Source organism: Aptenodytes forsteri, unplaced genomic scaffold (genome assembly GCF_000699145.1).
Source record: "Aptenodytes forsteri isolate BGI_AS27 unplaced genomic scaffold, ASM69914v1 Scaffold68, whole genome shotgun sequence".
Classification (NCBI taxonomy): domain Eukaryota; kingdom Metazoa; phylum Chordata; class Aves; order Sphenisciformes; family Spheniscidae; genus Aptenodytes; species Aptenodytes forsteri.
Genome location: NW_008795382.1, coordinates 2,370,836 through 2,381,782, shown reverse-complemented (window position 1 = coordinate 2,381,782; position 10,947 = coordinate 2,370,836). Strand labels below are relative to the sequence as shown.

Genomic DNA, 10,947 nt, shown 5'->3' with positions numbered 1-10,947 from the left:
AACTAGTTTCCCCCCCCCCCCGGCTCCGGCTCGGCAGCCGGTTCAGCCCTGCCGGTACCTGACACTTCATGAGCATGTTGAAGAACTCATCCCCGGGCTCCTGGGCATCCCCCTCCACACGCAGGTGCCCCAGGTTGTTGTGTGTTATCCGGAGGCCTGGCAGGTTGCCCACGTTGGCACGCTGGTCATCCAGCCGTCTGCTCTGGGAGCTGGCGATGAGATCGAAGAATTCCTCAGTCTGCGGAGACGCCATTAAGGAGGACTGTGCTGTGAGTGGGGAAGAGGAGTACACACCAGGGTCACAGCTCTGCTCATGCCTGAGCTGCAGCTCTGCTGTCTGCAGAAAGTCCAAATCCTTCTCATCACCAAACTGCTGTTCAACCAACCGAGCTGCAGCCGAGCCTTACACGCTACTCCCAAGGGACAGGGGCTTTGTCGTACAACACACTGTGACTGTCGGTGTCTCCTTTCACCCTGTGTCGGGGAGCGGGAACAATCCCAGTGCCAGCAACACAAGTGAGCAAAAACCTACCATCAAAGCAACAAGCGTTAACGGGGAGCAAAGCCCACTGCCCCATCTCGCAACCACTTGCTCCCTTTTCTGAAGGCCGGTGCTATAGCACAGCCCTTGGTACCCGCCTCCCAAAAAGGCCTTGGGCTGCATCCCCGCAGTTGCCCTGCACAAAGGGCGAGCAGGACCGGCTGCGAGGAGCCTGCCTGCGCACAGCTCCCGGCCCAGCAGCCAAGGCCTTTAGCGGGACCCTCTGACCTGCCTTCCCTATGGGAAGCAGAAAAGCTCCAGTTCAGCAGAGTTGGAGTTTCCATTTCCAGCTGGAGTGCAGCTCCCCCGAGAGCTGTGCACGCTGCCTCCAGCACGCTCCCTGGCCAACAAACTTCTTGAACGAACACATCCAATTTATGGGGCTGGGCTGTGAAAACAGTACAGTACACTCCAGAGCCTGCCTCCCGCAACAAGCCTGCCATGCGCACACAAACCCATCAGGCAGCAAAGGGGGAAAGTAGGTGCCTTGGCAGGGTGGAGAGCAGAACCTCACGTACACATCTCCCGCTGCTGCACCTCCCATGAGGGGCTCCCTGCTATTTACTGCGCTTCAGCCAGCTCCTGGGGGACACCAAAGACGCCACCTCAGCCCAGAAGATCCAGTGCCCAGACATTAACCGCTGCCCGTGCGCGATCACTGTTGTTTCCAGCACAACTGCAGGCAGCTTCTGCTGCTGCTTCCACTCGGGTTTCCACCTCGAGCCGAGAGGCACCGCTGCACAGGGGCCAACCCGCACCTCGCTCGGGGCACGGGGCTGGGCAGACACCGGCAATTGCAGGTGAGCGCAGAGTTCCTGAGCGCTTGTGTGGCTCGGTAACAGGCACCCTGCACGGTCCCGAGGGCCGGGTATAATTACAGGCAGGTAATCGGCAAAGCCCAGGCCTGGCTAAGCCACTCACCTGGCGGCACATCCTTCGCAGGCCCCCCAGAAGCCCAGCCTTTTTGGGCCAGCTCAAGTAGAGGCGCTGCCGAGGTGAGCCCTGCAGACGCTCTGGCTGTCACGAGCTGCAGGACCCGCGTCACAGCACACGTGAGGAAAACACTCGTGGGGTCTGGTTCTTCTCATCACGCGGAGCGGAGCCAGCCTGGGCTCAAGTCTGCCGGGAGGGGGCTGGCACGAGCTGGTGGCAGGGGGTCCCAGTCCAGAACCTATACATCTAATCTATGCTCTGTAAACCCTTGGGGGGGCAGTACCCCATCCAGACACCCAGCATGCCTGGTACTTTCTAGCCATGGGGGTGGAGCACTGGAGGAGCCGTCAGCCCCCGCACGGCGGGAGCGCAGCCCCGCACAGGCAGTGACCCCAGCCTTGGCACGCCTGCTCTGGCTGGCATCGCGTTGGCACCACCGAGGGGCTCACGCCGGGCAGAGCAACAAGGGGACAAAGGGAGGATTTTCAAACACAGCACACGAGCAATGCCGGGACCTCGGCAAAGCGAGCGAGTGAGCCAGCCCCCGGCCCTGGAAACGCCTCTCGGGCAGCGCTCAATGGAAAGAGCCTGCTGGCTCCTGGCAGCTGCTGGGCAGTGAAACGCTCCCAAACAACAGACGCTGCGCTCGGGACAGGGACAAGCAAAAGAAAACCATAAGAAAGCCAGCCCGACTGGTGTTACTGTCCCAGTGAGCACAAAGCACTTGAGGAGAGGGTGCCCAAGCCTCCCGACACAACGTGCTCTTTTTAGAGCCCCAGCTCATGGAGTTGCAGAAACACATAAAAATCTCAGTGCTGGCACAAAGATGACTTTCTTCCCCTTCAGCTCACAAAGAAACCTCGAAAATAACATGTCTGAAAGGCTCAGAGACCAAACGAGAGCTGAACAGAACATGTGCCTGCTTGGACATTCTTTATAAAGCTTCGTATTTTAAACTGTCTCCTAAATTACACAGCTGTTACAGCCAAATGCACTTCTGTATCAGAAAGGTGTATCTTGAAAAAGCGATGCTCTTTCCACCCTATTTTTAGAAGATAAAAACCTGCTCACCTCACAGCCAACCTGCCTTCCTGCCGCAGCCTGACCTTCTCCACACTGCTCTGCCCTCGCTGCTGCCGCTTCAGCCCCTGCTCCTGGCACCTACTTCTCCGAGCAGTCTTGCGCTGCAGCTCTTGCCGCGCTCGGAGGGATGTCAGGGGTCTCCTCCTCTCCTGTTTGTACTTCGTGTTCATTTGGAAACCGATAAACAAATCCATTGGTTCAAATGAAGTGTTTTGAGCCCTTTGTGATGGTGCTTAAGCGCGCAAGTGTGACCTGTGCATTTCAGTGCTTCTCTCCAGCTTGGTTTAAACAAAAGACCTCAACACCGTATCATAAAAAAAGACACGAAACCGAAGTGCAAACACAGACCTGACCTGCCTTTCCTGTCCCATCTATTTGTCAGACAGCTTCCTCAATTTATCCCTGTTCTTCCTATGGATGAGCTAGCTGTCTGCCTGCTGGAGCTTCCTACTGTTTATCCATCCTTCTGGCTTCTTTGTTCTTACACAGCACCTATCACCACAGCATCCAAGAACTGTACAAAATCCAGAAGTTTTTCCTCCATGGCAACGCTATGAGAAAAACTGGCAATACTTTTAACCTGCCTGTGAAAGCCCATCCCAGCCCTCTGCATGCCCCAGCTCTCCAGGCTCTTACAAGGGTCCCTCAGTCGTGACCATCAGCATCTTCCTCCTGGAGATGCTGGCAGAGGCAGAAGTCCTCATGGCAACCTCACTGTTTGGAAGGCCAGACCTTCAAAAGATCTGTACTGAAAAAATCCAACTATATTTTGCATTTCTCTTGCTGGTTTACTCTCCAAGCCTTCATTCATATTCTCCAGCCTTTCCCTCAGCAACCATTAACATAAGAATGTTTCTTTCTTCCTTAAATAATGATGGAGGTTGCCAAAGAACTACTAAGTTCAGAGAGCTGAGGCTTAGGGAAAACATCAGAAGATTCACAGTAAAACCACAACAGCTGGCCACACCATGGGAGCAGCATCGCTCCCATAGTAATAGTGACTTATAAACGCATCGGTGCTTACATATCCGTTCTTCCAGGGCAGGGACCGGTGTGGCAGCTGCCTCTGCAGCCTCCGATGGGCATTCTTCCAACGGGCAGCGCTGATCATCCATCCGGTTGCTCTGGAACTTGCTCAGCAGGTCAAAGAAGCATTCCTCGTCTGAAGGGGTCCGGTTGATTTTCTGGAAAGACAGTAAAATACAGAAGAGAGTCAGAACGCCCCAAACAACTCCTTGTATCCAATTGCTCCGTTTGGCTTGGCCTCAGCAATGCGTCGTGCCCTCTCCTGGTCTGTTCAGAGGCTGGCTCCTGGCCGTGCCTGCAGCTTGCCAAGCCCCGCAGCCTGGACCCTGCCAGGGGTCACTGCTACTTGGTCCCTTTGTCCTCCTGGCTCTGAAATAACCTCTCCCTTTTTCTCTTGCCACCCTTCGGTGTGGACAATCTAACACCATCCTCCTAGAGGAGGCCACAGGCAGAGCATCACGAAGGTCCCCTCTCCCGCAGGGACCCCCCTCTTCACACCCTCGGTGAAGAGCTGCTCTGCGACTTGTGCTCCGTGAGAGGGGTATCCGTGGAGAGCTGTGGTCCCTCCAACAGCTCCTCCCCCTCCCGGGGGTCACCCCAGAGGCTCTGGGCACTTCCACAGCCCAAACTGGAGCCAGGCTCCTACCAGCGAGCAGATGAGCCTTGCGCAGAGCAGCCTCCGTTGCTGCAGAGCATCTTGAGCGCTCAGAACAAACTGGAGGCTGAAAGGGAAAAAGGGGAGGAAAGGGAACAGCATTCATCCTGGCACAGCTCCGCAGAAAAGAGGAGCTTCTGGGCTGGCAAATGGGTGGGCTCAGACAGAGACCACGGTCGGGAGCACGAGGGACGAGGGGGGACCGCGCGGACGCCCTGGCTGAAGTGGTGGTGTGTGCCCAGCTGAGGCTCAGCTCGAGCTCAGGCATGCCAGCACTCAGCCGTCCTTTCTAACCAGCTAAATTTAACCTTTGCAGGCCACTGCCCCTTGCACTCCCAGTGCTTCCTTTTGGTGCTCCTGTGTCCTCAGCACACCGCTTGTAACAGTCACCGAGCTGCAAATGCCACAAAATTATAGTTTTTCAGGAAAACAGTTCTTGCACAAGAGCCCCAAATAAGCACCTTGCACTAGACAGTGATATATTTAAGTCACACTGCAGAAGGGTTCGCGTTCAAGGCAGCCTCTGAACAGTGCTGTGTTGTGTCCAGTTCCAGCTCAGAGAGGGGCTGCGTGCCCGGTGCTGGGAAAGCAAACCCAGAGTCCTTCTCTGGAGTGGCCGGTGCAGTAAGAACAGCAGATCCTTCCGAGGAGCCACTCAGAACGGGATATAAAATTAAACAGCAGCAAGAGAGGCATCTGCCAGGCTCAGGAAGGGTCCCTGCGTGCTGGGGCTCAGGAAGGGTCCCTGCATCTGGTGGGACCAGATGCTGGAAATAACACCACAACAGAAACCAACCAAAAACTCCTAACAACCGGGTCTGCCTGTGCTGAGCTGTTATCCAGAATGGGGCTGGGGAAGGCCAGTCTGGGAAGGGGCACTGGGTCCCTCCTGGGGAGCAGCACGCCCCACCGGAGAGATGGAGAGAGCACAGGGAGATCTGGCCCAGAGCGCTAGGCCTTTCAGCGGAGAAAGGCTGTTCATGAAGCAAAGCCCCTCTCCCAGCTCTGCTGGTGGCCGTCCTGGGCAGCCCGGGAGCCCTCCCTCTCCTACCACGTGCAGTGCCGTTCCCAGCAGAGAGCCCTTCACCGGGACAGAGGCATGCGAAGCCCTTCAAGGGAGGTCTGCAATGGGGAGAGGCTTGTGCTGACAGGGTTAAAGCCGCAAGTTGGATTCAGTAAATGAAGGAAAACAATTTTCCTGTATGCTAAGCGAAGCAGATGAGATGCACTCAGTTTCTATTTAGGGCAGCGTCAAAATTAGCAGCGGGCCAGAGAGGAACATTAGCAATGTGGGAGCTGATCGGGGAGGGGAAAAACCCCTCTCACCTCTTTCCACGTGCCGATCCACTAATGAAACAGTGGCTCAGATGGACCCTCTGAACCATCAACAGTTGCACCTTGGAAATCAAAGCTTGCTTGGGCTTGAACTACATCTATCACAGCTCTGCTATGCTGGTTTGCGTGACCCAAATTTCAGGCTAGAGGAGGAAGCCGGCTCATTCACACCAAACCTCCCTCTAGCTTCCCCGCAACCGCACAGAGTAAATCAGAGCAGTTGCAGGTCCACAGGAGAAATTTCACCTTGCAGGGAGCAGCTGGGCAGCGCATTGGTCAGAGCCCCCCAGCTTGGGGCTTTTCCCCCCGAGAGAGACCAGATTCCTCCTGGGTGCATCCTGCCAGGGACCCTGCAATTTCCCGTGCCAGGATCTCTGCTCAAAACGTGCCCGGGAGAAGAAAGGATGCTCTGAATCAGTAGGAAGAGCAGCCGGTGCATGCGAAGTGTGGGACAGGGCTGGCTGCATGTCTGGGTACCTCCCAGTACGGTGGCACCCGGAGGGGCAGGAGGCTGATGCCCACAGGCCAGTGTTAGGGCTTGCATGTGCTGCGCCAGCCGGGGACATTGGGTGCCGCAGGGCCCGCGGCAGCACCCGCTGACACCAGGCTCGCTCCAGCGCTGCCCCAGCCAAACTGCGCCCCAGGCCTGCACCTCTCTAATTAAAATGCCCAAATATGACAAGGCATGGAGCGCTTGGCTCCCTCCACTCACAGTCTGCTCCTGGCCCCAAGGAACGAGCTGTGAGGGCAGATGGATGCGTAATCACACCCCGGGGCCCACCGTCTGCTACCGAGCCGTGCTTGCCCAGGGCGGCACATCCAGGACGTTCAGGAGGCTTCCTGAGAGCCAGGGCATCCCCTAATGGTGCCAAGCAATGGTCCCACAATAGCACAGACACACAACAACTGGTCTCCACGGGCCCAAGACCCGGATCCCTAAATGGTTCCTGGGCAGCAGCTCTGGTTTCCAGCCCCAAGATCACTTCTCACCCCACAGCTGGTGTTTCCTGCCTGGCCTCATCACCCGTCCTCCACCTCTAGCACTACAACTGCACAAATTCTGCCAACTGTTATCTTCCTCCGGTCAGCCAGCCTCCATCATGGGCAAAGAGGCAAACCAACCCCTTTTGCACTGGGCAGAGGGACCCGGGGCTTTTGCTGGCACTTGCGGACTGTGGGCTGCCGGCACTGCAGAGATCACCCCCAGGACAGCTTTGGCTGCAAACATGCTTGCCCTTGGCACAGGGCATGGAGACACACACACCTCTCCCCACGTGGGGACAAGGACAAGCGTGGAGCCTCTGCTCCTGCTCCCTGACCCCCGGCAGAACAGGGATGGCCACCGTCCCAGGCAGGTGGAGGCCCCGTACCTGGGGGTCAGAGCTTTGTTCCCGTTTTCTGTGAGTGGTATTTCCACCTGGGCGCTGCTGGCTCACCGGAGAGCTGAACAACCTGGCTAAGGACAGCCTGGGAGGCAGGACTTGCTCACCTGAAACAGGCCTCCCTCACTGGAAGGCATCCAGGCTTTTGCATACATTTATTTGCTGGTGGATGAGCAGGCTGTTTAACCTGCCAGGTTGGATCCAGGATGTATAAAACACAGCTGAGGTGTTGGAAAGGCAGCGAAGAGCAGCTGCGTCTCCACGGGCCCAAGACCCGGATCCCTAAATGGTTCCTGGGCAGCAGCTCTGGTTTCCAGCCCCAAGATCACTTCTCACCCCACAGCTGGTGTTTCCTGCCTGGCCTCATCACCCGTCCTCCACCTCTAGCACTACAACTGCACAAATTCTGCCAACTGTTATCTTCCTCCGGTCAGCCAGCCTCCATCATGGGCAAAGAGGCAAACCAACCCCTTTTGCACCGGGCAGAGGGACCCAGGGCTTTTGCTGGCACTTGCGGACTGTGGGCTGCCGGCACTGCAGAGATCACCCCCAGGACAGCTTTGGCTGCAAACATGCTTGCCCTTGGCACAGGGCATGGAGACACACACACCTCTCCCCACGTGGGGACAAGGACAAGCGTGGAGCCTCTGCTCCTGCTCCCTGACCCCCGGCAGAACAGGGATGGCCACCGTCCCAGGCAGGTGGAGGCCCCGTACCTGGGGGTCAGAGCTTTGTTCCCGTTTTCTGTGAGTGGTATTTCCACCTGGGCGCTGCTGGCTCACCGGAGAGCTGAACAACCTGGCTAAGGACAGCCTGGGAGGCAGGACTTGCTCACCTGAAACAGGCCTCCCTCACTGGAAGGCATCCAGGCTTTTGCATACATTTATTTGCTGGTGGATGAGCAGGCTGTTAAACCTGCCAGGTTGGATCCAGGATGTATAAAACACAGCTGAGGTGTTGGAAGGCAGCGAAACCCGTCCTCCACCTCTAGCACTACAACTGCACAAATTCTGCCAACTGTTATCTTCCTCCGGTCAGCCAGCCTCCATCATGGGCAAAGAGGCAAACCAACCCCTTTTGCACCGGGCAGAGGGACCCAGGGCTTTTGCTGGCACTTGCGGACTGTGGGCTGCCGGCACTGCAGAGATCACCCCCAGGACAGCTTTGGCTGCAAACATGCTTGCCCTTGGCACAGGGCATGGAGACACACACACCTCTCCCCACGTGGGGACAAGGACAAGCGTGGAGCCTCTGCTCCTGCTCCCTGACCCCCGGCAGAACAGGGATGGCCACCGTCCCAGGCAGGTGGAGGCCCCGTACCTGGGGGTCAGAGCTTTGTTCCCGTTTTCTGTGAGTGGTATTTCCACCTGGGCGCTGCTGGCTCACCGGAGAGCTGAACAACCTGGCTAAGGACAGCCTGGGAGGCAGGACTTGCTCACCTGAAACAGGCCTCCCTCACTGGAAGGCATCCAGGCTTTTGCATACATTTATTTGCTGGTGGATGAGCAGGCTGTTTAACCTGCCAGGTTGGATCCAGGATGTATAAAACACAGCTGAGGTGTTGGAAAGGCAGCGAAGAGCAGCTGCGGGGAGCGACGGGGAGCCTGCTGCCACTCTGCTCTCCCCTCTCCCTGCAGCGATGCCGCCCCAGGGAGCCCCTCCGCTCGGCCGGGACCGACAGCTCTTCAAGAGGGGTCAGGGAGCCCAGTGCTGGGGCGGCCCCAAGCCCCTGCCTCTCCCAGGCTGCAGGTCGCTGCCCTGCGGAGCACAAATGCACCTTATTTCCTCTCTGCTAAACTCTCACTCATGCTTAAATAAAACCTTCGAGAGTCTCTGGCCGAGAAGGTCCTGGGCTGCCTGGCTCTGCCCCCCGGGCACAGGAGCGCAGGGCACAGACCACCATCTCATGAGGAAATCCCTCAGATTGGCTGCTCCGGATGCACAGGTGAGGCCAAGGCTGAAGCGATCCCAGGCAAAGCAAAGTCAGAACAGACTCCTGTGCCTAAACCCCCTTGGCCATTTTCACTTGGATTCAGGAAGGCCATTAAACAAATGTCGAAGGCCTATAATTGCAAGAGCTAAAACACTTTCCACCTCCCAACACCTGAAGCCACAGCCCACAAATGCCCTGCAGGGTTTCTGCCCGTGGACGCTGCTGCCCACCAGTGCCGGGAATCGGCAGAGAACATGTTTATTTCCGTGCTAGTTTTACATGGTGTTCCCATGCCTGAGGTCCCCAAGGGTCACTCCCTGGCAGGCAGATGGGGGTCCTCAGGCCTGGCCCCACACACACATCCCGGGCCAGGAGCAGTAAAGTCCTTGGTCAGAGCAGGGCAATGCCACTGGCACCATGGCTTGGGCTTTCTGCTCCACGACACTGCTCCCGGGCAGCACCCTGTCCCCAACCTCGCTTTGGCACCCGAGCAGCCCATACCCACCGCTAGCTCCGACTGCATTGCCCCACCGTGCACCGGCACCTGCTGCTAGAAATACCTTCAACCGAATGGCTCTGGCGATGGTGGCTTTTCCCACAGCTTCCTGCTGCCCCCACAGGGCTTAAAGTCAGCTCAGGCGGAGCTGGAGGGCTCCCCAGGAAGCAGCGGCAGCCAGGGCGGGATGCAGCTCTCCCTGCATTCGCTGCTGAGCCCCACCAAAAGCCTGTCCGATTGCAGCCGCGTGACAACGCGCTCCCAGGTCGCTCTGGGACATGGCTCCAGAGGACCCATGGACCCCAAGGACCACAGCAGATGACTTCTCTGCTGGCAGAGCCATGGCATGTCCCCCAGCAATTCCTGCTGCTGTCACGTGCCAAAAGCACCTGCTGTACCATCCGTGGGTGAAACATCCCCTTCGAAGGGAGCACTGCCCAGCAGACCAAACCGCAGATGCTCTCATGGGCCCAGACCCTCATACCCAAAGGGCCAAATGTTGTTCCTCCATCAGATCAGCTTCTCTTTTTGCAGCTGGTGTCCCCACGGGGCGGTGGCCTGCCTTTGGTCCCCCTCCTCTCCTCCAGGCTCAACTTCTTGCAGACCTGCCCCAATGCAGCAAGGACTTGTCAAGCTCAAGGACTGCTCACTCCGGCTTCACACAGCCCTCTGAGGGGGACGGCGCTGCCCTACCTGCAAGCAGGACCCACTGCCCAGCGGCAGATGGACCTCGGCAGGTCTGGCACAGCAGATCCAGCTCAGGAGCTGCTGCTCAAAGGTGGTCTGGCTCTGGTGTGTGGGCCAGGTCAGGGACAAGGTGAGGACAGATGCAAGTTCAGGGATAACACAGCAGTTTTCACCACTACTCCCACAGCAGCCCCTCAGAGAGCACTGCCTTGGCATTTAAATGTGTCCACCACTGATTCCTCCTCCTCCCCTTATTTCAGCAAGGAGACAACCTAGAGGTGAAGTGACTTGACCATGTCCCGCAGTGATGCAGTGGCAGAGCTGGGACAGGACCCAGTGATCTGTCCCCAGGGCCAAGCTCTTGACTGCAGACAGTTCTTGGAAAAATTGCGCCCCTTGTTCTAGCAGGCAGTTATCTGCTCAGGGCCTGGCAGACATTCATCCCAACACATCTACGCCCACGTGCCATGCCTTATCTCTCTCTCTCTCTATAAACTAGATGCATCACAACCGCTTACCTCCTCTCTTTTCAAGGCAGTCGACCCCCAAAATCACCAGGCAGGAGCAGGGCTGGGGTGGTGCTGGTGACTGCCAGTGCTGGGAGCACTTTATCCTGGGCTGCCCCGCTGCCTGCCAGTCCCCTGCATGCAGCTTTGCTTTCTCCCTGCACCACCCCAACACCTCACCCCAGAGGAAACCACCGCCAGGGGCCAGCACACAACCCCAAACCCCATCACCTCGCAGGTGCATCAGGCACTGAATTAACTTCCCCACCTCGTCGTTTCACCTGGTGAAAGGCACCAGAGGGGAGGTTTGGAAAGAGCCTCCCAGAAGGTGAGGGGGGGGGGGCTGGAGGAGAGTTGTGGAAGGAAAACC

The 10,947-nt window shown here is 57.6% G+C and overlaps 1 protein-coding gene across 1 annotated transcript in view; it reads right to left on the bottom strand.

The window, feature by feature from the left end:
* Positions 1–10,947, bottom strand: part of GPSM1 (G-protein signaling modulator 1) — a 60,281-nt gene that overhangs the window by 693 nt on the left and 48,641 nt on the right. The window contains exons 12-13 of the mRNA XM_009280622.1: positions 3,582–3,741; positions 59–267 (exon numbers count right to left, since the gene is read on the bottom strand). Of these exons, the coding sequence (XP_009278897.1) occupies positions 59–267; positions 3,582–3,741 (369 nt within the window). The remainder of the gene's footprint in view (positions 1–58; positions 268–3,581; positions 3,742–10,947) is intronic.